The sequence below is a fragment of the Artemia sp. Qi Xiang Cuo genome, chromosome 2 (assembly GCF_049724085.1).
Source record: "Artemia sp. Qi Xiang Cuo chromosome 2, ASM4972408v1, whole genome shotgun sequence".
NCBI classification, from domain to species: domain Eukaryota; kingdom Metazoa; phylum Arthropoda; class Branchiopoda; order Anostraca; family Artemiidae; genus Artemia; species Artemia sp. Qi Xiang Cuo.
The window spans coordinates 2,285,794-2,311,233 of NC_142795.1; the positions used below are offsets into that span (position 1 = coordinate 2,285,794).

At 36.2% G+C, this 25,440-nt stretch overlaps 1 protein-coding gene across 1 annotated transcript in view; it reads left to right on the forward strand.

Annotated features, from left to right (window-relative positions):
* The window catches only part of LOC148954794 (calcium-activated chloride channel regulator 4A-like), a 112,114-nt gene that overhangs the window by 40,946 nt on the left and 45,728 nt on the right, over positions 1-25,440 (forward strand). Inside the window, exons 2-6 of the mRNA XM_089098641.1 lie at positions 5,293-5,596; positions 10,044-10,194; positions 16,374-16,598; positions 19,801-19,900; positions 22,547-22,777. Coding sequence (XP_088954767.1) covers positions 5,293-5,596; positions 10,044-10,194; positions 16,374-16,598; positions 19,801-19,900; positions 22,547-22,777 — 1,011 coding nt within the window. The remainder of the gene's footprint in view (positions 1-5,292; positions 5,597-10,043; positions 10,195-16,373; positions 16,599-19,800; positions 19,901-22,546; positions 22,778-25,440) is intronic.

The following is a 25,440-nucleotide window of genomic DNA, read 5'->3' on the forward strand; positions in this document are numbered from 1 at the left end:
CCAGTGTGGTTTCTGGATTCTTAGCAAGTACCATATATGCTATGTTCACCCCCCCCCCCTAATGTGAAATATATACCCCAATTTTGTTCATAAACTATTATATTTTCATCCTATTTTGTTTTATTTCATTAGCATTAACGAAACTTCACGTATACTATATATTAAAAAGGAACATAAATCAAGGTGAAAGTAAAGAGCAATTTTAACTTTTTTTCATATATTAGAAAAGGTACCTAGAATGTTTCATTTCCTTTGAAGTCTTTAAAGCTGAACCATTATCTCTTCTCTTATCTCCCGGACTTCCTCATGGGTGGTGTTGAGGCCATCTCCTTAGCATGGTCAGCAATCTCCAATGTTGTTGGGTTATCTGCTTGTTTGAGAGGCTTGCCGCTGTCCCTTACTAGCAACGGAAGTATTTTTTTTTAAGCTGGACCATTGGTGGGTTAATAAGAACAATAATTTGAACATTGTTTGGCTCTAGAATCTAAGCATCTGATCCCTCCCCTCCTTCCACCCTATTTAGGGGTCTTCTGGCCCTCACCTCTAAAGTTAATTTTGTGCACCTATGAGTGCAATTACTTTTGCCCCTTAGACACTTCCTACCCAATGCATAACTAGTATGCTACTTATAGTATATGCAAACCGTTCCTTTTTTTTCTTATGACTACCATAATTTGTCCAGGTGTTCAAAATATGATAATTTTTGTTTTGAATAGCAATCATCTTGTTTATGCTTTAAAGAAGAATTATTCTGTATTAAATAACACAGCTTCTGTTAACTTCGGCCGGGTAGTTTAAATGTTTGTTTTGCTGGTTTGTTGATGTTGCGCATAAATTTGCATAGGAGCATGTCGACTGTCAATGCTTGCTCCAGAATGATTATGCTTTTAATTTTTTTTATCTTTAAAGTTAATTTTGCCCTTTTGTTGCTCCAAACTATATTTTTTTTCCCAAAGAGGACCAAGTTGCTATCAATTGATAATTCTGAGATAGCCAATCCAATTAAAAGTATTAAAAAACTATATATTGAGCTTCCCAGTTGCAGAAGAAATAATGCCGCATGGTAGCGCATTCGTTGAAGAGTTTAATATTTTATACGAACAAGTCAAAAGGGCTAGACAGCGGTAGTGCTTTCGAGGGGGTCCCAACTTTCAGAAGTCACGTACACCATGTGACACGTACCAATCTTGGTGAAAGTGTGACAAGTGCTTTGGGGACATGCGTCAAGCGTGGCGGAACTATGCCAAGCGTTGCTGGAACTATACCAAGCGTGGTGGAACTGTGGGGTACACGTGGTGCTCTGAGATGTCCACCAGGGGTGGAGAGTGGGTGACCCCTCGGTGTGTTCTTGCCCCATCTCAAGGTCATACATGTGTAAATGATAAGCTAGTTTTTTTTCACAGAAAAGTTAGCGTATTCTTGGGAAATGATTTTAAAATTTCTAAAGCACGGATACTCAACGAAGACAGTTTGTTTAGACAAGCCATCAAGTTGCACATTCAATGGCCTAGTAGTTATCTCTCAAATCTTAAGTTTAAAACATTCCAACATAGTGAAAAAATCTTTTTGATCTAAAGTTAGTCTAAATAATTACTCAAAATGAGCCTTAACCGAGACAAACATCCTATTTCGAGAGTTGGTTTAAAATACGCCCGTGTTGGATTAGTATGGTTGTTTTTAGTTTAAAATTCCTTCGTCTGTCCAGCTCTTGATAGCTGACAATAATTGAAATCTTAAATTGCAAATCCGTGAATTCATGAGCTATTTTGTTATGATTTGTCGAAAAAAAAAGAATAAAAAATAGAGTGCCGTCAACATGTGAAATATTTATATCTTTATTATAGGGCTGTAACAGAGGTTTGAAGAGTCATGCACACAGCATATGTTTCAGTAAGCGTTCAAAATTCGCCAAAGCAGCATAAAATAGGTGAATCAAGTGGAACTTTACAAAATCTCAAGTCCTTAGATTTTGAGATGGGCTTACCCTAACCCCGTCCCCCTGATTATTACTGCGGGCCAAACTGATATTAACTTTAAGAAATCTAGGCACATTTGGATCACTTTTGAAGTTTTGTCTGGGCCAAAGACAAGTCATGCTCCCGAAATTGCTTAGGGTGGTTATAACTACTTAAATTCAATATTTCTTTACCTAATTCGTCGTGTATATTTCTAACCCATGCCCCTCTCCCTGTGTTTTCAGGATATTTTTTTTCTTTTCCGTGTTTAAGAAATTAAATGTCGATTAAAATTAGTGAACGTAAAATTCTATTCGTTTAAAGTGTCATTACCTAAATAGTCTATTTTCTTTAAGAAGGCTTTTAATAACATAGAGTTTTAAATTTTTGCAAAGTTTGTAATTGAACTAGTCTTAAGACATTAAGACTATTAAGACACCTGAGCATTAAGACACCTGAAACCTTCTTAGTTTTTGTTGATACTAATTGAACATATTATTACTAACATGAAATTCACATTACTCAACTTAAATCAGATATCAGCTTAAGGCTTGCTAGTAACAAGGATTAAATTTGGTCTAATGCCTTTGCGTTGTTCTGTAAGTATGATTATTGGGTTGCTCATTGGCCTAACCCTGGTGCACTCAAATTCTACTCTATTAGTCTACGAGTCTGGATCCTGTAGCTTCCTTTGATCCTAGTTCTTAATCCCAAGCAAGGGTGTAATTTCGGCAAAATCCAGGGGGGGGGATCAAGTAGGAGCCGATTTATCCAAGTCAAATGACCAAGTGAAAAATGAGCCCTAAAGTACCACAAAGGCAAAGGTATACTAAAGAAAACTGATCTGTTTCTGTGGATGTTTGAGTTATGTAATGCTATCTTAGTTTTAACAAGATTTTTGAAGACAATAAATTTCATCTGGAGGACGCAAACTGAGGCCTGGGGGGAAGTTGGGGTCTGAGTTAGGGGGAAAATGGCCGTGGATTGTCGGTTTAATATGCATATGCTAGCATTTTTTTCCCTTAAAGTTTTAATAATTTTTATTTATTAAAGTCAAAAGAATGAAAAACGATTAAAATGTATTTTGTTTTCAGTAAAGTGCGAATTATGTTCTGGTCTTCAGATGGCATGGGAGTTATCAGCCCTATTCCTGTTAATTTTTTCTCGTTTTTTAGTTTGACTCGGTTATTTATTGTAATTTCTGTTCGTTTTGGGTTTCATTTATTGATTGATGATGATTTATGGTAGTTTTACACTTGAGAGATTATTTAACTTTATTTTTGCTCATTTTTGTGTTTTTGGAGCTCTTTACTTTTCTTTGAAAAACTTGTTTTGTGAAAAAAGTTTTTTAACTTAATTTTGGAACAACGCAATGGAAAGACTCGAGAATTTTTCAGAAAACCCATAGTTAGAAGCTATTAGAAGTTGAGAAACGCAGACGTTACAAATACAGGAAGACGCAATAATGAAAAAATTTTTTTCAGATATTTTGTGATTGTGGCGGATAAACCACGAATTAAAGTAGAGGTGACCATGAAAATACAATCCATAGAGTGGTTTTTGCCGAATTCGATTATTTTAAATTTTTCTTCGGAAGTTTTGTATATAGCTCAGGGACAAACCTGACCCCCTTAGAAAGGGGGAGGTGCGATTGTCATGCAGGAAGAATTATTTTGGAAATAATGTTGAATGTAGAAATGAACGGTACTATAATATTTTGTTATTATAGCGTTTCCTTCAAAGGGTGAATCTTTCTCATAATTGTCCTGGTTGAAAATAAGTCCCTCTGAATTGAACTGTAAACTGCAATGTGACTTTTAGTGGGGTGCTACCATTTCGGTGAACAGTCACAAGCACGAAACGTCATAACATCGAACCGTCAGAACCACGAGCCGTCAGAACATCTAAAAATAAGTTTATATACTACTGATAAGTATATAATAGTTTAGAAACAAATTTCGGCTATATATTTTCACATCAGGGGCTAAAGCATAGTATATATTAAATATGTAATTTAACCTAACCTAGGTAGCCTACCTTTTCCCCTCTAAACTCCAAAAACCTAAAGCTTTAAAATGACGGTTCGAGGTTCTGACAGATTTTTTGTCGATGTTATGACGCCTTCCCCTTTTAGGTGATACCACGTTCGACTCAAAAGGAGGCAATTTCTCTTGGCTAACAGCCTCAATTAGACTTGCAAAATTGACCGACATTGTGCTATAACAATGTTACACCCAAATTTCATAACAAAACAAAGTCATGGCATGTATCAGTTACAACAAACATTGCCTACCTCTTAGCAGATTCTAGATTTTATATTTGGTGAATTAAAATTCAAAGGTTCAACTGCAACCCTGTGACTTGAAGTGCACTCCGAAACGTGAAGATGGAAATATCCGCCCTTATTAGCTAACTGAACCGGAGGTTGGATAACATGCTGAATTAACAACTAATTTCATGTTTGTATCAATCTCTATGGGGTTTAAGGAAGTATCCATAATGGCAAAACGAATCCAAGATTTACCATATCCTTTGAATCTAGTAAGATTAATTGTGCCCGGTTTCTCCTTTCTTGGAGCAAGTGCCTCCCAATTGTTTGCGGAGGAAAGGGGTAGGCGAAGATACTAACTTGTCAATTAGGCACTTATTCTATAATTCATTCCTTTCGCTTACTAGAAGAAGTATTAGAATTGTTTTCTTTTTTGGGAGGGAAAACATTTGGGAATCCTAGTTGGGACGATGTATGACTCTTTAAATTCTTGACTGTGCCAGATTTTTTTAGACTTGGTTGTATCATGGGCGAACACCGGTCCATCTCTTGGGTGTGTGGGGGGAGCTAAAGTTTTTTCTTCTGTGGTAGGTAGGCTCCGAACCGATCTCAAGAGGTGTTTGCTTTTCCCTTCTCTGCAGATGTGATTATAATGTATCGAATAGAGATTTTCTCGAAATTCATTCAAAATACCCCAAGAATTGAATACTTGAAATCATGGGCGAGCACCGGTCCATCTCTTGGGTGTGTGGGGGGAGCTAAAGTTTTTTCTTCTGTGGTAGGTAGGCTCCGAACCGATCTCAAGAGGTGTTTGCTTTTCCCTTCTCTGCAGATGTGATTATAATGTATCGAATAGAGATTTTCTCGAAATTCATCCAAAATACCCCAAGAATTGAATACTTGAAATCCGAAAAGTTTTTCACGTCCTGAAAGGCCCTATGATATCCGGCCCCCATTTGTAAATACCCAAACTTTTGTCTAGAATGTTGCTAATGTAAGAAATGGTATCTTTATTGTCTGGATTTTTTGTTAGGAAAAATTTGATTAATATCATTTTATTATGTTCAGGCCTCGTTCCACAACTTGTCAACATCCTTGTATCGATCATCTGACAATCGAGCATTCCTTCGATCAGTGACGATTCTCCTTCCTCGAAGTTGGAACTTGCCTGCTTGCAATCGTCGCCTTGGTCGTAATTACGGAGAATCTTATTCAAAAGCAGATTTTCGGGTCGTTCAAAACCCTGGTGTTTTATTGGATTCAGTGTTTACACAACAGAGTGCAGGCTGTGGTCAGAACGGTGACTATGTCAATATTCCCTTTAAAATTTTTGGTGGAAAGTCCGAATCAACAGAGCGATATGGTAACTTAGGTAAGTTTGCTGGAACTTTCAGCCGTTTTTTTTTGTTTTTTGTTAGACGTCCGCAACTACTTGATTTTAATTCAATCGTCACTTGATTTTGAATTAAAATCAAGTAGTTGCGGACATGAAGCCATACGGTAATTGTACGAAAAACCTAAGACAGATAATCCAAGTGAGTGAGACGAGAAATCTGGGATAAGCCCTTTTCTGGATTGAGAAAAAAGTGTTTTATAACCTTTGTTGATTAATAATTCTATTTATTATCTGTCCATACGCCTTTTCCAGAACAGAAAAAAGTTAGATAGTCATAGAACTAAGGGATGAAACATTGGATTGATTTTGGGTTGACGCGTGACGAACCATGTCCACTGGACTCGTATGCAAAATTAAATAAAAAAAAACAAGTTTTTTAAACTGAAAGTATGGAGCGACATTAAAACTCAAAACGAACAGAAATTATTCCGTATATGAAAGGGGCTGTCCCCTCCTCAACGCCTAGCTATTTACGATAAATTTTTTTTTTTTTATAAAAAATAAATTTGTTAGACAGATTAAAAATTTAGCTTAAATAGCGAGGCGTTGAGGAGGGGAAAGTCCCGTCAACATACGGACTAATTTATTTTCGTTTTAATTTTTAATGTCGCTTCTTACTTTCAGTTTAAAAAACTTGTTTTTTTTATTTAATTTCTGATCGTTTTTTAGTTAATGCAGCTTTTATTTTGGCTAACCGTCATTGAATAAGTAAACAAAATTTGCATAAATATTTTACTTTTCTTTTGCTAAATGGATGTCTTTACAAATTAACTTACGTAACTAACTTCTATATTCGTATATTTTTCTTCTGGCAAAAAATACAAAGTTGCAGATTTTTGCAGATATGAGCTTGAAACTTATGTAATAGGGTTTTCTGATACGCTGAATCTGACGGTGTGATTTTCATTAAAATTCTTTCACTTGTTGGGGATGTTTCCCCCCTCTTTAAAAAATCAGGTAAATTTTCTCAGGCTCATAGCCTTTGATGAGTTATTCTAAAATTAATAAAATTATATATTTAGAATCAGCATTATAAATATATCTTTTGGTATATTTATTGACAAAAAAATTCCGTTTTTGAAAGTCTCGATTACTATAGATCCGTACCGCTTGTTTTTTTATTGTTTTTTTATTACATATATGTTATTACGTATATGAGGTGGTTCTCCCCTTAGTCAATAACACGCTCTTTACGTTAAAAGTTAAAAAAAATTTGATTCACAAACCTTTGAATCACAAAGGCCGTTTAATTAGAATAGATAGCTCTTTTGAAAGCACTAAAAAAACTGTAGTGTAAAGAGGGAGATATTGATTTGGGGGAGAACCCCCTCACATACTTTATAATTTCTGTTCGTTTTAGGTTCTAATGTTGCTTCTAACTTTCAGTTGAAAAAAGTTGTTTTTTTTAATCTAATTTCTGATCGTTTTTTAAATAATGATTGGAAATCCGGCGCCCCCTTCATAGAAATGTCCCTTACCCCAAAGAAAAAACCTCCACGGAAAGATTCTCCAGAGTAACCCCCTCCTCTAGCCCCCCCCCTCCAGGAAAAAATCCTTCCTGAAAATGTCTGTATACTTCCCAATAACCAATAAATAATGCTGGCAAGTCCGGGGCCCCCTTCATGGCAATTTCCCTTCCCCCTTTAAAACTTCCTTCATGGACAGATCCTCCAACATCACCCCCGACCCCCCCTTCCCTCCCACTACCAGAAAAAAACACTCCTGAAAACTTCTGTATACTTCCCAATAACCAATACTATATGTTAACATTGGGTAAAGTTCATAACTTTCAGCCCTCCCCCCTGGGGGCTTCGAGGAATTAAGTCATCCTAAATGACATAGTTATAATATTTTCGACCATGTTGAACAAAATGGCTATCTCAAAATTTTGATCGGGTGACTTTGGGAAAAAAATAAGAGTGGGAGGGGGCCTAGTTACCCTCTATTTTTTTGGTCACTTAAAAAGGGCACTAGAACTTTTAATTTCCGTTCCAATGAGCCCTCCCACGTAATTCTAGGACCACTGAATCAGTACCATCACTCCTGGAAAAAAAAACAAATAAACACGCATCCGTAATCTCTTTTCTTGCAAAAAATACAGAATTCCACATTTTTCTATATAGAAACTTGAAAACTATACAATAGAGTTATCTGATATGCTGAATCTGATGGTGGGACTGTCGTTAAGGTTCTGTAATTTTTAGGGGATCTTTCCCCCTTTTTTTCGAAAATCAGCCAAATTCTCTCAGGCCCGTAACTTTTAATGGGTAGCACTAAACTTGATGAAAGCTATATATTTGAAATCAGCATTGAAATCTAATTCTGTTGATGTATCTATTGGTATCAAAAACCCGTTTTCTAGAGTTTTGGTTACAATTGAGCCGGGTCGCTCCTTACTTACAGTTCGTTAACACGAACTGTTTGATCTGGGACTGAATTTGCTTGGACCCACAGGCGAACAAATGATACCTAAGGCTAAAAAGTGTTGAAAAAAACTTGAAAATGAACAGAAACAAAATTCACAACAGACAGGGAACAAAAGTAAAGCAAAAAAAAAGCAAGAGTATTGCCGATTGTTGGGACATTAACTTCAATGCGAGATGAAAAAAAAATCATAATTCTCAGTTTTTCTTCTTTTTTCAATTATAACCTTTCTAGGGGTTTCATAGTTGTTTTTTTTTTTGTGTTTTTTTTTGTGTGTGTGTGTGTGTGGGGGGGGGGGGTTGTAGATTCCGTAGACGGAAAAGTTATTGAATGGGTCGAAAATTTGTCGCTTTAACTTCGGGCAAGGTTCAAATTTTGCTTACGTTTATTACTATCCCTCATTTTTTTGGAATATTTGGCTAAGTCTGAGATTCGGCCTCTCCCAGGCCACTCAGCGTGTCCCCAGGTGGGGGCTAGGGGAACGTCCTGTAGATATGCAGGGCACCTCCCGGTAGGGAGGTGCGGACCAGGGGAGGACCCGGTCTCTTGGGGTCTTGAAATATAGCTGGAGCACCCACGTCTGGGGGCCATAAGTTCAGGCGGAGGATGTGGAAGGCCCCTCTGATGTGCACTGGGCAGGGCCCATCGGCGTATGTATGCTTCCCACCATTAACATACCTTCTCCTAGCAATGGGAAAATTGCATGTGATGGAGGACGCCGGAAGGGCGCATTATCGGTAGTAGATATAGCCGGCCCCTGCTAGGGATGGAGAGGAGTGGCTTACAGCCGTCCTGAAATTAGCCAAGAAATCTTCTTTCTAGTCATTTGGCTAAGTTATGAAGTGAAATGCTTATCACCTAAACCGCGTGCTGCAATATGAAAAAAGGTGAAAAAGTGATAAACATACAATAAGGACCCCTCCTCCAAAAAAAGCTATTTCGCACCCTACGCCAATTGGCACAATCCTTCGCTTTCCTTGCCCTTGTCACCACTAATTATGTTTTATACTAGTTCAGTAGTAATATTAATAATGAATCGCAATAAGTAATATTAAAATAATAATTGATAGCTGATAATATTAAGGAAAAAAAGGTGAAACCTGGAATAAACTGTAATGGCACCCGAGGAATATGTTACAAATTTCAAAAATCCCAGCTCTCAAATTTCGTAATCATTTCTACGTAGTAAACGAGCCAATTAAGTAGTTTTGAATGGGTATGGAGCCAATGCTTGAAGAAAAAGATATTTTATGCAATATAAAATAATTTATGGGGTGGTAAGTTTTCAATATGCGTCAGACTGTTGTTCTCTAAACCTCTTCCTCTTTTATGATCTAGGCTAGTTAAGTGACCACCAACCTGCGAGTCGCATTTGAGATAATACGCAGTTTGTGAGGCGCAGTGGCGGATCCAGAAGGGGGCGCCCCCCTAATGTTGTCTTAAGTAGTGTAATTTACTTAATTAACGCAAGTTTGCGTTAATTTAACTTGCTCCTAACGCAAACTTATCGGATGAACCTGTTTTGCCTTTTGTCCCTTCCCCTAAGAAAATCCTGGATCCGCCCCTCGTAAGGGGGCACTTTTTGGGCGTGAGGGGAGCACAATTCCTCGATGTTGCAAATAAAAGCGATTGTGTGAATATTATACTCGTTAAAAGTTGTAAACATCTGGATATTTTAAAGTGCCTTGGCAAGACATCCCCGCTCCCTGAGAACAGACAAGGTAACTTGAAAGAGAAATACAGACAACTAGCTGTGGGCTATGACCGCCGCTGATCTAGTTCAATCAGTTGACATCAATATTCTAAAATGTTAAAAGGGGTGCCAGCAATCTTTTTAGTAATTTTATATTGACAACCTCCTTGGTATTCCGCTGCTAAACATTCTTTTCTTTTTTTAATTACTGTCATAAAGACTTTTCCGCCGGCAACATTTAATGCCAGAATACGTGCTTATAACAAAAGCCGATTTCCTTTCTTTTGACTATTTTATGAATTATAGGCAAAACACTTCTTCATGAATGGGCTAAATATCGTTACGGCGTTTTTGATGAATTTGGCTACCCGAACGACCCATTGTACCCCGCTTGGTTTAGAGATAATGACCAGGTATCCCACACTGGCTGTTCAAATGTACCCGTTGTTGGGACCATGTAAGTTATTTTTTTTTCTTGTTTAAAGAAGCGGTAGACGTTGGGTGGCTATGTAACATTGTTTTAGGACCTACTGTGTGGCCTAACATTTTACTGGTGGTTTAAATTAAGAGGGAGATAAATCAATATTGGAAGGAACAGTATTAGGGTTCAAGAAGCCGCCTCTGTTGTGTTCAAAATAAAACGGATTTGACTGAAAAGTAGTCTTAGATTTTTTTTTTTAATTAGCAATTTTAGTTGGGGACACGTATAAAACGAAAAATTTCATGGAATGAAACATGAGCAGAAAACATTAATTCCTAGATTTTAAACCTACTCGACTATACAATTTTACCCCCTCCCCCAGCTTCAATTTTACTTAAAGTGCTTGCTCGTAAAATTGCCAGTCCTTCAAAATCCCCATAAACAAACTATTCATAAGTCAAAAAGGTACTGGTGCATTATAACGACACTTCTAAAGAAGTCACCTTTGGTTAATGCTAATGAAATGAAATAAAATAGGATGTATATATAATAGTTTATAAACAAATTTGGGCTAGATATTTGCACATTAGGGGGGTGGGGTAGAGCAAAGCATATATTAAATACGTAACCTAACCTAACCTAGGTACCTCCCCCCCCCTAAACCCCAAAAAACAAGTGTTTAAATATCGTAAACCCAATGAAAACTACGCTTTGCATTCCATTTCTCAATAGCGGTCTCTTGAAAATAACCCGTCTGGCGGGTTACGTCTCTCACTAGTATATACATGTGTCGTTATTATTCAGCAGTAGCGTCAAAAATGTGGAAGGGACGTTGAAACGCTTTATAACAAAAGTTTACTAATTCAATTTCAAAACTTTTGAATTGCTAGTTCACAAATTCCATTTTCTTGCTGTTATTGACCTTCTCGTAGCGTAACATACACTGATGTAGTGTAAAATTATAAGTAAAGCTAGAGTTTACTTAGCACTATCTACGTTACGGACAAAAATTGTTGCGTAATATTGCATAACGTAACGTCTTAAGTTATGGTAGTGTGAAAGGTTCTACGGCGTAGTGTGAAAGAACCATAACACCTATGTGTCCGATATACGATGAATCAATGATTAGAATATGCCTATCCCATGATGTCAACATCTTTTTTTTTCTCTTTATGTCAATATTCTTTGCGTGATAACCTTTTGACCCGAACTCACATTTTGAAGAGAATCGCATATAAACGTGTGGTTTCATTCATTCTATTGTTCGTCTCAAAAGATAGATTTCACACATGCTATAGAATAAAGTGTGAATTAATATTTCATTGTCAGGTACACGAACTGAATAGTGAAGGATAAGATTATATTCCGCTCTTTTTCCGATGATGGTTTTAAGCAGCGACTCTTATCAATAGCAGCTAAAACTCTGGAAAACTTATTTCCTTGTATTCTATTCTGACACATGGGTGGTTTAAATAAAATATTAAGCTTTTTTAAAAATTCTTTAAAAAAGTTCGTTTACATGAAAATGATAATATGGGCCCTCAAAATTATTCTACCATTTTTAGATAAAAAAGAATCTTAGAGACTAACTAATTAATTTTTAATTTCTCTCACTATAACATGAAATTTTAATGGTTTACTGTAATTTAACTTAAGGTTATGTGATATAAGTGCTAGCTTTCTGTTGACCTGGAAATGAAAGTCATAAGGACGAATTCAGTTTCCTTTAAACCCTCTTAATATCTATATTCGGTACTTGTACATTAGCTGGTACCCACGCGAGAAGTAAAGGGTACTTGTGCATTATAACTAAACCAGCGCTATAGACTGTACAAGGAAACACTAATGGAAACCCGTCAAACGGCTATTTGCAAGAGATAAATTGATGGCAAAGCGTGGCTTCCCATTGGGTTTACAATATTTAAACGATTGTTTTTGGGGGTTTAGGGGGGGGGGAAGTTACCTAGATTAGGTTAGGTTACGTATTTAATATATGCTATGCTTACCCCCCCTAATGTGCAAATATATAGCCCATTTCTGTTTCTAAACTTATATATTCATCCTATTTTATTTCATTAGCCTTAAACAAACTTGATATCTTTCGTGTACAGCGGTGGTTTAGTTATAATGCACAAGTACCGAAGTCAAGTTTGGTTAATACTAATGAAATAAAATAGGATGAATATATAATAGTTTAGAAACAAATTTGGGCTATATATTTGCACATTAGGGGGTGGGGGTAAAGCATAGCATATATTAAATATGTAACCTAACCTAGGTACCTTTTCCCCCCATAACCAATAGTTTAAATATCGTAAACGCAATGACAAACCACGGTTTGCGATCCAATTCTCTATTGACAGATACCCGTTTGACTAATCTCCTTTTGCACAATATCGCGTGGGTACCAGCTAATGCATAAGTACCCTATATTCTGTTTAAATAGGATTACCTTAACATTGTTTTGAATATTTATAATCTTAAGCAGTCCTTAGGGATGTAGTTTAGAAAGGTATGCCTTTATAAGAAACACCTTTCTTAAATTAATAGCACACGCTATTGATTCCATGAGCTGTATATTTATTCCATTGTCACTTGCCACGAACTGAGTAAAGACGATTAAACTGTTTAACCTTGTCTTCTTTCAGGTAAACAATCCCTAATTGGGACTAACTTTATAATATTTCGAAGGAAGTAGTCAAACCAGGTGAACGAAACCTCCAGGATTTAGCTCAAATGTATATTACTGAAAATGCCTAAAAGTTCCATTCGCCTAGTTCAACTTTTTATCTTTATAGACCAAAAAAAGTTTTTTCCTGGAAATCGACTGTTTATCGTTTTTATCAGGCTTGTAACTTTAATGGCTTTGATTTACCTACAAGTTTTATGCTATAGCTAATAGCTTTCTTCAAATTTGGAAGTGAAAGTAAGAAGGTTACAAAAAGAAAAACCTATGCAGATTTCTCTTGTTGAGATCTTACTGAGTTTTTCAATAATAGAAAAAAATATATTTAAGGTGCTAGTAAACTTATTGCGGAAAATTTCTTCATTCCTTAGCTTTGTGCTTTTATTTTTTATTCCTCGATTCACGGTGAAAATAAAAACATATACACGTCTACATTGTTTAAATTAAATTATTTTTTTTAGTTTTTTTTTTTTTAGGAGGGGGGGAGGAGATAGAGTAGATTAATGATTTTCCATTTTGTGTCTTCGAATTCAGCTAGGTCGTGAATATTTATTATATATTTAGTTATTTTATTTTTGTTTACTTATGTATTTGTTGTTGTTTTTAGGGGGGAGGGAAAAAGGATGGCTATTAGGGATTATGTATGTATGGTTTTTGTAAAGGGTGATGTTTACCCATACAAGTTTATAAGCTTCGGGTTTGTTGTTAAAGTGTTCATTTCTTTTAATTAATTTAAAAAAACTTTTTAAAAAAAATAAGTTTTTCAAAGAAAAGTAAAGAACTCCATTAAACATAAAATGAGCAAAAATAAAATCAAATAATCTACCATGCATGAAACTACCACAAATCAGCATCGATAAATAAATGAAACTCATAACGAGCAGAAATTAACATAAGTTGGGTGCAAAACCCCTATGCCTTCCCAAGGCCAGAACACAATATGGACTTTACTGAAAAATTATAAATGTTTTTACTTTTATAACTTTAATAAATCAAAAAATGTTAACATTTTGATTACTAAATATCAGTATATGTATATTAAACTGACAATGTACATTCATTTGTATTTTTTCAGTAAAGTGTAAATTTTGTTCTGGCCTTGAGAAGGCATAGGGGTTTTGCGCCCAACTTTTGTTAATTTCTGCTATGATAAAACCTTCTTCATACAGCAACTAGGCTACATGAAATATTTTTGGATTTTTATTATTTGTTAAATCGTAAATTTTACTAGCTCTGTAAAATCTTGAAGTACACAGGAGCTCAACTAACAATACGATTATTACGTGCTGCGTATTAGAGGTCAAAGAACTGTGTATAGCTTAGTAGCCATTTTTGGTCGTGGCCGAACCAGGCTTGGCCCATTTAATGCCTAAAATCGAAGAAATTATTAGGCTTTATTTGCTGAGTGCATGGTTAATTAAAATGGGATACGACCCCTTAAATTACCCAGAAATGCTTATTCACGTCCTCGATTGAATCTATATTTTAACCTGGCAGCAACTAAATCCGATCTTGTCCTTAATTTTACTTATGTAGAATGTTTATTATATCATCGACTAGCATGCTGTTTGTTGTGTATGTACGCGATTAGTATTCTGTTTCCACGTCCTCTGCCCTCACATTTTACGTTCTCAGCCTCCAACCATCTTCCCTGTACCTCCGAATCATGGTTATGCACTCATCTCTTGTAACTCTGATGCAAGGATGTATGTTAGATTATTTTTTAGGGGCCAATTTTTGGGGAAAGCTGGTTGCCTCGTCAAGCAAGAGATAAAAGGCTTTTTATTTTGAATTTATAGAAACAACCTTAAGATTCTAGAGTTTTAAGCCCAAAAAGTTCAACCTGATATGTATGAGACGGCTGTTGCCCTCTTTAGACCAGACAAATGTTTAAAACGAAAAAAAAACTTTTCCTTCCAAATATGACTTAAGTATTATGCCGGTTATGTGTTCTTCTACTTCGAGCATCCTTGAAGGTACAGGAAAGGAAGACGATTTCAATTAATTACGTTGAATTGTTTTCGGTTCAAAGGCCTCACCCTGCGGGAGGCCCACTGATTTATGCATTTGCAGACTTATCCAGAAAAACTCAGGGTTGTCTATGCCGTTCAAAGTGATCATGCCATACTGATCATTTTGTTAGGCAGGGACGTACGTAAGGGGGCCTCGTCGCCCACCTCTCCCGAAATCCTAGATTTTTCCGACTTTCTGAACAGTTTATATTCAAGTCATCAAATAAAATTAGCATTTTTTGTTGCTCCCTTCCCCCCCCCCCCTCTAGTAAAAATTCCTGCTCAAGTGCCTGGCTTTTGGGCCGATTTAATATTTGAACCTAGAATTTTTTTTGATAAGGCAACACTTACTAAATATGTTGAACAATTCAAATAAAAAACGGAATCTTCTGGTGTACATAATGACCCATCGCTTTGTCATTTAATCCTACTTGCTGAAAATTATTAGCTAATATTGCTTCTGAAAGCAGTCATAGCCTAGACCTTCTGAACCGTGGTTTCTGGTTAACTAGTGTTGATCTAAAATGCCCAGTTTTCTTCGGCCTTCTTTTAACGTCTAGTAATTATATTCAATAAGAGTCATAATATGAATTTATTGTTTGTTCATCACGCTATGTTTCAAGTCTTAAAACATAATTCGGACATCTGTTGTTAGTAGCCCTTAAAAACAAAGTATTGGCTATATAAATTATATAAACTTTGGTGTGTATGCTACAGACCAAGTGAAGTGACTAATATAAAAGGCCGGCATTGGCTTAATGTCACTTAGAATTCTCTAGTCCAGTGCCATTATTTCACCCTAAGGACGTGTTCAGGAAACTTGTAGGGGAGTTTAGGGGTAGCCGACATTCATAAATCGTCCCTAGGTGGTTCGCACAAGCGTGGTAGAATTGTGCCGAGCAGGACAGATCTATTCCAAGCTTGGCACTGGTTAATCTCGTAAAGACACATTTGCCTCGTACCAAACAGGATTGCAACTCACTGATATTTTCCCTAACATCATGGGATTTCAGTCCTGGTCTTGGGAGAAGTTTGTGTAGGCTATGTTAAATATTACCCTCGAAAAGTATATCAAGCATGTGTTATAAGTTATTTAAGACCTTTGTTTTTTTTTCAAGTCATTGTAGTTATCACAATTGAATCTTTGGATGTGGTTAAACTTCTTGTGGAACCAAGTAGGAGAGACCCATTAATTAACTATTTAATTAAGATATAATTGATTTATCTAATTGATTGAATTAATAAGTTTATCGAGACTTAATTAAATTAGTCAATTAATTTGATTATTAATCAATTGATTTCTTAGTTAATTAATCAGATTATGGCTTGAACAATTCTCAAATATGTGGTAGCCTTTTTTAGAGATTCTGTATTATTAGCTATTTGTAATTAAACGGTTTAGCTGGTTGTCCGTGGCAACCACATGGACATGGCTTGAGTAAAAACTGTTCCGTATGGCAAGAATTATGAAATATTATTGAGGGATTAAATATAATGGAGAATGTGTGTTTTTTCAGCTTGAACGGCTGTGACCCAAAGAACAGGGATTGCCAATTCAGACCTTCAATGGAAAACAATAGTGACGTAAGAACTTCCCTAATGTATATGCATTTCTTACCCAACGCCACTGAATTTTGTGATTCTACTACTCATAAAGATTTGCCCCCAACAAAGCACAACATCCTATGTCAAGGAAGAAGTACAAAAGATGTTATTTTTAGCCATCCGGACTTTAGTACAAAGTAAGTTTGATTTCAGATCAAAGATGAAAAATTAACCATTTGTGTATTTAGAAAAAAATATTGATTTGGAATATTATGCTAACAGTTATTCTTGTTTCCCGTGGAATCCTTTTTATAATATATCATAATTAAGATTCACTATTTTCTTCATTTTCTCTAGAAGGTGGTGTTCCTCAGGGTTGTAGTAGAGTTTACCAGTTTCTAGGGTATTTTCCAAATAGGTCTGTATCTTTTCCTTTGCATTATTTTGTTATGCTTAATTTTGAGTTATCATAGTTTTGTCAGCTTAAAGGTGCTCGTCCGTCTGTGAACGTGATTTAAAATTGGTCAACAGATATGGTTCTGCATATTGATCTTGGAGAATCCCTTGTAGATTATCTGAAAGTGTAGAAGAGCCGACAACTCTGTTTCTGTAAGAACTGGTGCTCCTCAAGGTTGTATTAGGGGTTGCCAGATTTTAGGTCTTTTTGACAGCTCTAAATTGACAGCTCTAAAGCTCTAAATTGAGTTGGTAATCATTTTTCTCGTACAAGAAAAAAAAAATATTTAAGCGTGAATTTTGTTTGAAAATGGCCCTTTTTAACTAGGATATAATTACATCCTCCTCTCCTCTTTATACACTCGTGGTATTGACAATTTTAGATTGCAAAGTAACAATCCAAAAGTTTTACCATGTGAAAGGGTGAAAACAAAGACCCAACTCTGTTTTAATAATTTTTTGACAACAGAGATGACTCGAATTATGAGATTTTTGTTGTTATTTCTTTGCTATTTGAAATATCTTCTAAAGTATATTTCTTTCGGTTCTAGGCGTTTGCCCCCCCCCGGAAAATACCCCACCCCCCGAGGGAAATACCCCCAGAAAATGCCCCCCACAGAAAATACCCCCGTGGAAAATAAGGCTTTCCAAATTTGAGAATTATATTTGTTTTTTTTTAATTTCCGTAGGGAGAAGGAATTTTGGTACTTGTGTATTATGCGCCTCTCACTCAAGTTTACGCTGTGTAAAATTCGAGAACAAACACCGGTTTTTCTTTAGTTTCTTCGTTACTTTAGAAATAAATTTGGGTTATATATTTGCACATTCGGGGGGGGGGGAGGGATAAAGTATAGCGGGTCTGTATGCAAAATGTGTTTGGTACAATTATTCTGCATATTAGACAGATAGATAGATAACTGTATTTTAAAGCCAAATATACGGCCATGAACACAGTAAAATAACATAAATGAAAGGCACAAATAGCATAAACTTTGATCAACGATCATCATAAAACACTTAAATGAAACACTACATTAATCTAATAATAGTACTTAATACTTGGAAAAACGGTCATCGAAAAAAAAACCTAACACTTGGAAAAACACTTAAATGAAACCTTACATTTACTTTATACGGTTTTTTTTTCAGCCAACAAAATTTCCAGATACATCGCTATTCTTCTGTAATTTTTTGGTGGTCATATACCTAGAAAGAATTGTTTTCTGACTTCAAACTGTCCAAATACTTTACCCCCCCCCCTCCCTTATGTGCAAATATATAGCCCAAATTATATATTTCCCATATATTCCGTCACTTGTCTGTCTTGTCTCGCGCTAAGCTGAAAAAAAAAACTAACGAAGAAACCGGTTTGTTCTCGAGTTTTACACAGCGTAAACGTGAGTGAGTGGCCAAACAATAGACTGACTCCTTCCCCCTGCGTAAATTAAAAAAATACAACTTAAATGAAGTTCTCAAATTTGGAAAGCCTTATTTTCCACGGGGGTATTTATCGGGGGATATTTTCCTCAGGGGGGGGGAATAAACACCGGCCACCATTTCTTTTGTTGTTCATGACCCTACTAAATCGCCAACATCCGGTAAGACGCAATTCAGTTCAGCACTTGGAGCTTGATAAACCATTTTTGTTTCTATCTATATGAAAATCTAAGCGAAGTTCCTTATATAGTTATCAAGATATATTAAAAATTGTTTTTATTACAGCATGTGCTTAATTGATAAATGCTGAAAGGGTTGGTGCCATAAATATCAAAGCTTTGTAAAATCCAAAGTCTTGAACCACGCCCATTGCTATTTTAGCTGCAGTAATCGACAATCTGTTTTGAACTTTATCTTTTCTACCTTCAAAATATCAAACATGCATCGCCAACATGTTCATGTGTGACTATGTTTCTTGGGGAGGGGACTGAGCCTGTCCCGTGGTTCGCCTGGAAGAGGCCTTGTTTCCCCAGCCCCCTACGCATAAGCTCCAATCGGTCATGGGCCTCTTGTATTCAAAAGCATACAGCATCAATTGCCCTTATTTTTGATGAGAATTGTATCTGATTTTTTTTTATCAAGTTTTCCAGCAACTGTATATTTTTTTAAGTCAACCTTCTTAGGTAGGTGATTTGTCTTCTTGTTTTGGGTTGACCGGGCAGTTTTATAATCTTGGGCTGGGTTGTGATCACATATGGGTTTACTGGTTGTCAAAACAACTGGTCCCTTTTGCGTTTTACTGTTTCAATGTCACCAGTCTCTTGTTTCGTTAAGGTGGTCACTTGGATCAATTTCGCTTTGAAATTTGAACCTTTAGGGTATAAAAAATTCTTCTGTCGGAAATGAGCCATAACGCAAATGTAGGAATGTTCGCCTACGTACTGAAACCATTAAAATGGTTATCAAAAATGTCCAAAAACATTCCATAGTGCTCGCAACACTGGAAACCAAAAAATTGTCCAAAAATCTTAGAAAAATCTCCAAAAATCTTAGGTAAAAAATTTACACATTTTTTACCTACGGACATAGAATGGAGTTCAGACCCAGAGAACATTTAGTGAAGAATCGCTGTTTAACGCCAACACAATTTCGTGCACATAGCCAGCACGTACTCAAACTTTTTTTGTGGGGGGGGGGTAAGTAAAAAAGAATATTAGTTTATTCAGATAAGAAGTGTTCATAAATTTTTTGGACTCCAGGCCTTACTGCGTACGTTCCTGGCAATTCCCTGATATTGTCATATTTCTTTCTAAAATTGATTTTTGTAAAGATCCTCAGTCACTTTGAGGGGAAATTCACTTGGTCTCCTGGCTGCAGGCATGTCATTTAGCAGCAACAACAACTTATTTTTAACATTTTAATAATTGCTGATTTTGTTTAAATGGAAATAAAGGCGACACCATTGCGTGTTGGTGTTTTCTCATTTTCGATTCTGTTTTATTTCAGTTTTGATCCGGTGTTTACCAATGTCAGTTTTACCTATAAACAACCACGCTCAGGTCGCTATGTACTTGCCCTCGACTCATCTTCTTCTATGGAAGAAAAGGTAAGAAAAATACAATTTATATGAATTCTTCTTCTTCTTTTGGTTATACGTGCTTTTCCACTTTACTTTCACGCTGAACTGCAGGGGCTTCAATTCGTAAAGATGTAGGAGGAGTTGGTACATTTTTTTTAATAGAAATACCTCAAACAGTCTTTTTCAAAATTTAGAGGGTGTAACTACCCCGTCCCCGATTGGCACCCCAAAATAAGTTGTCCCGAGGCTTTTACGACCCAAGGCCCTGAGGTTTGTCTCTAAATGGGAAATTATAGATAATGGTAAATAAGAAAAACAATGCTTGAAAAATTATTTATTACTTTCTACACCAAATTGGCAAACATTCGTCTGATTCTGACAAGATTTTTTTTTTCTTTGTTTTTCGAAATCTCCGAAATTTTTTATTTTTTTTTTTATTGTTGTATTGCATTTTCACTCATATTTACACATTAATGGATTTTGGCTTAGTATTGACACAACCAAAAATTGCTCGTTACTGCACCAAGGTGCTAACAATTGGGGGGGGGGGGGGGGCTTGTGCTCTGCTCTGCTCCGATATCCCAAATTGTCTTATGTTTCTGGGCATTTCTCGTTCAAAATAAATATTTTTTTACTGTTTACCTCCCTCCAAAGAAAAAGCTGTGTACTTGTCTAACCACATGGATCGCTTTTTATCTGGACCACATTGAGAATTTTGCGGGATTGAAAAAAGAAAGAAAAAAGAGTCAAGCTTGCATTAATTTTTTTCAAATGCTTCTTTGACGTCATATTCTTATTGTTTCCTTGGTCTTTGCTTTAAACTTTATTTTTAGGTTTAATATTGAAGGATTTGAACGTAGGAATTAGTCAAAAAATTATAAAAAAAAGGTTAATAAAAAAAAATCAGCAAACTGCAGAAAAGAAAAGACTGCAGAAAGGAAAGATATTTATTATTTTTCATACAAAAGTGAAATTGTTATTTTCAAATAGTTTATTGCTGATTGCTACTATACAAAAAGTTTAAATCCTTGAAAGGTATTTGGAAACGCCTAGCTATCAAGGTTCCACCTTATTGCTTTTCTCTAAATCAGAAATATGAACGATAAATTCCGCTCTTTCAAGTAGTAAAAAAAGCAGAAAAAAGCAACAAAAAACAATGTAATACGCTCATAGTAAATGAAACTATCGAAAGTACTACCGATAAAGCTTTCGGCACCTTCACTTTAACATTTGCTATTTATTGAATATTAAGGTTGTATGTTTTTTATGCAAAAAATCAACCACCACGTACTCATATCTACGAGCAATCATATGTAGTAAGGCTATCGATGTACTTGGGGGGGGGGAGGGTGTTTCGGCTCCCCACGAAATCCCAAATTTTCTTGAATTTCCGGGCACATCTTATTCAAACTATAAAATAAAATGTAGCTTTTATTTTTTACCCCCCCCCCTTCACGACAATTTTCTATTATTGAACACTAAAAAATAGCTCGTGTACGTGCCTGAGTGCCCTTCTCCTTCAAACTTTCTGGTGAGGACGGGGGTTAGGGGACTATCCGAAATTCCCAAGGCTTGGTGTCACTGAGGCGTCAGAGCTTTGAAGATCGTTTTGCTTGTTGGTACTTCTTAGAATATTGAACATTCTAAGAAAGAACGTTTTGAAGGTATGTATGGATGTATAAATTAGCGTAATATGATCAAAAACGAAGGCATATACATTAAATAATTAGCCTATTAAAACATGTATATGCCCAAAATACCTACTCACATTCGTGTCTTATAATTTTCTATTTCTTTTACTATCCCGCCAAAGTACATCCACATTTTATTGGTGAAAATGAGGCATAATTTGCAGTATTAACTGTAAAAAGGAAAATCTTATTCCAGGCCTTCGCGCTGATTTGGCCTCTTGAAACTCTGCCGCTATAAACCCTTGAACTTAGTTTAATTTTTGCTTTTATTGTTAAACTCCAAGCCGAGCCATTCCTAGGGATAGTGGCGCCGGGGGAAAATTAAGTACAGCATCCCAAACCTGACTCAAATACAAGCAAAAAACAAGCCTAATGAAAATGAAAAATTGGATCAAAATGGACAATTCCCCAGCTGCGGCACCCTCCCCCCAATCCATGGTGCTTGGGGCAACTGCCCCGGTCCCCCCACCCCCCAGGAACGGCTCTTACTCCAGGTGACTTCTTTGTTCACCGCTGTATCGGATATTTCTCATATTTTAAATATAAATCTACAGAAGAATTGGTAAAAAATGTTAAAACATTTCTATAGAAAATGGTTTAATCCATGTTGCTCCACAACTCTCCGAGTTGGCAGAAAGCAGTTTTTTTTTCTGCATATATAACTTCATACTTAGTTTCATTAACCTTGTCCAAGTCAACAATTCTACGTTTGCTTTAGTATTGATTGCTTTCTGAGATAGCATTTAGCATAAATATACATATTTTTTGTTGTTTATTTGAAAATATTGTTATTTTTCATATGTTTCTGATATTTTTTTGAAAAGTTTGTATAACTCTTAACAGGTTTTTGCTGCTATCACAGATCTGACTCTTCCCACGAAATAAATATCTTAACACCTGCCTGTGGTTACTGTTGTGTAAGTTCATTCCTGTTCCGACCCCACATTGAATGCGTGAATGTAAAATTTATATTTTTTCCCAGGAAAATTGGAAGTTTGTGAGAGTGGGCCTTCGTCGGTTTCTTTTGAGAGATATGCCGAACGGCACTGAAGTCGGCTTGGTCAGTTTCTCCACAAAAGCAACGGCATTAACAAATGCGGCTATTCCACTATCAAATGAAGTTGTTCGTGAACAAGTGATTTCCAAAATTCCAGATTTTCCTGATTCCAAACCGGAAAAATGTTTACGTTGTGCTGTTGAAGAGGCTATAAAGGTAAGGAGAAAAATGGTAGTAGCTGCCTCTGTAAAAATAAATAAATAAAGATTAAAAAAGCAATACTGGAAGCAATTATGTATGCATGGGAGGGGGATTTTTTGGCTATTCTCACCAAACCTCCTTCCTACTGGCAATCTTGATCTTAGCTATAATTCGATAAATTGTAATTTGCTATACATGGTATACGTCCCTGAAATTTGATATATGTTTTTGTAAAAAATTTTCTATTTTAGTTCTAATTTTCCAAGTCCCCCCTCCCTACTGATACGTTATTACTTCCTTGGAATTAATGCCTGTATATGTGCCTGGTTGGAAGACTACTAGGGGTAAGCAAACCAAGTTATAAACTTTGTGATGGATGGGTTGGGGTTTTGAATCCCCCCCCCCCGAAATGTTTATCCGACGCTTAAAAACGTAGCAAAAATGAATATAAACTGATTTTTTATGCAGTTTTTGAAGTTTGTTTTTTTTAAAAGCCCACCGAAAAAAATGTTTTTGTGACCCCCCCCCCCCCCCGAAAAAATCCTGAATGGAGGATGCCAGAAGATTTTAAGTTTGGGTTTGTTAACGCTATTACATCTGAAGATCCGTTTTCAGTATAGATATAAGGATTTACGCAGGGGCGTTGGTGCCGCACTTTCACCTGAAAATCGTAATTATTTTTAAGTTCTGGTCACTCCTTTTTCAAACTATCAAATGAAATTGGTTTGTTATTATTATCTCCCTGTTTTTTTTCATTACTACCCCCCCCCCCCTTCAAAAAAAAACCCTGCATACAAACTTGGATATATATTCAAACTTTTATGCATTTTCCTGCGTTTCTCTAAAAAGTAAAAAAAAATCTGCGATAGCTATTCCCTCTGTTGGGGTATGAAAGAATTGAACTGTGTATTTCATCCTCTGCTATTGCTTATAATAGGAAATTAGGCTTAACAGCAGTTGCAGTGGCGTCAATTGGCTTGGGGCATTTGCCTACCTAGATTATGTCCCCTCTTCCTTCCTGCTAGATTTTGATAAATACCATTTCTGTTGGTATTTTCATTAAAGAGGCCTTTTTTGGTATTTTTATTGAAGAAATTGAAGAGAATATTTTCTCTCCTAGATTTAAACATATATATCCCCCCCCCCCTTCCCCAAATAGTCGAGAATTGGTGCCACTGAAGTGTTCAACATTTTGTTTCAGTCTGGTAGTTTTTTTCGGCTTTCCTGTCGTGATTAGGGGGGGGCTTGGATGTCTAGATCCCTTTACCCAGAACTTGAAAAATTATATAATTTATCATAAAGATTTAACAGATCGGCCACTTGGGCTACTTTTGTGAGTTTTCAATTACATAGATTGGCAGTTTTCAGCCACGTAATGACTATAAAATTTTATATTCCACAATTGGGTCTGCTTTGTCCCCAAATAGGATTTTGGTTAGCCTTCTACTTCTTCTTTAACACGCTTCTTGTCTAATCTTGAAGGAAACTTCTGTTTCCAAGCTATAATTTCTTATTAATCTCAGAACAGGACGGTGAATTAAGAATCTGTCAAGAGTCGAAACAGAGATCATCTGGGAGTCATATTTTGCAAACACTGTCATTGTATTTGTGACCTGGAGGTGTTGATGATGCGACAAAAACATTGATTATACAAGCAGATAAATAAATAAACATAATAATATTATGTCCTGTCTCCAAGCGATGACATGAAATGCTTTAAGTTATCTTGAAAACCAAATGATACAATCCAACTCAAAGGATTGTCAGGCATAGCACTCAGGGACGTACGCAGGGGGGGGGGGCTCCGGCCCCCCCCCCCCGAAATCTCCCGATTTTTTTCATTTTCCCATAATTTTCTGATTTTTCTCACAGAATAATGGGTTTGAAGGATTTGCCCCCCCCCCGAAACAAATTCCTGCATACGTGGCTGATAGCACTTGATGGAATATATACAGAGTTGGAAAGTCCTTCTGCTGAAATTCGACTGTCTCCTCCGCTACGACTCTTAAACTAACAAAAAAAGACGTTGGACTGAGGAAGGTAGTATCCAGGCGCCTGCGTAGAAGGTGTTTGGGCCTGAAAGCCCAGATGTCTCAAAATCCTTAATTTCTTGTATTTTTATTTTTGTATAATTTTGTCTGATTTTTTCAAGTGTCCCTTCTCACAGAAAAAAAAAATACTAATAATCCAACGTGCTTTCTACTCCCTAAACTTCTTTTATTTTAAGGTTTTCTCAAATAAAAAAAAAAAAACTTTCCCGAGATTCTCCAGGAAGATCCAGAAAGTGCCAATAGCGATGTTCATGGGGTTATTTAGGTGGTGAAAAATAGAGTTTCTTTGGTGTGTCGCAAACCCTAGTATTCCCCGTAATATGTTGCAATGATTGCATTGATGGCTGCATCCAAATTGATAATTATTCACAAATAAATAATTTATCCAGATCCGTTAAAAAACATTTTCAACCAGGAAAGTAATTTTGAGCATTCAAAAATAAGTCTGGAGTTCCTAAAAAAAAACCAGATTCAAGAAATTACCATCAGAATTGCCATAATGGAACACCCACAAGTCCCTTTCCCTATTGTCCCATCTGCAAAAATCCTCGGAGTCACATTATCGATGGACTGCACATTCACCGAACACGTGGAGAAGGTTATTAAGGCTGGCAATGCATCACTTCA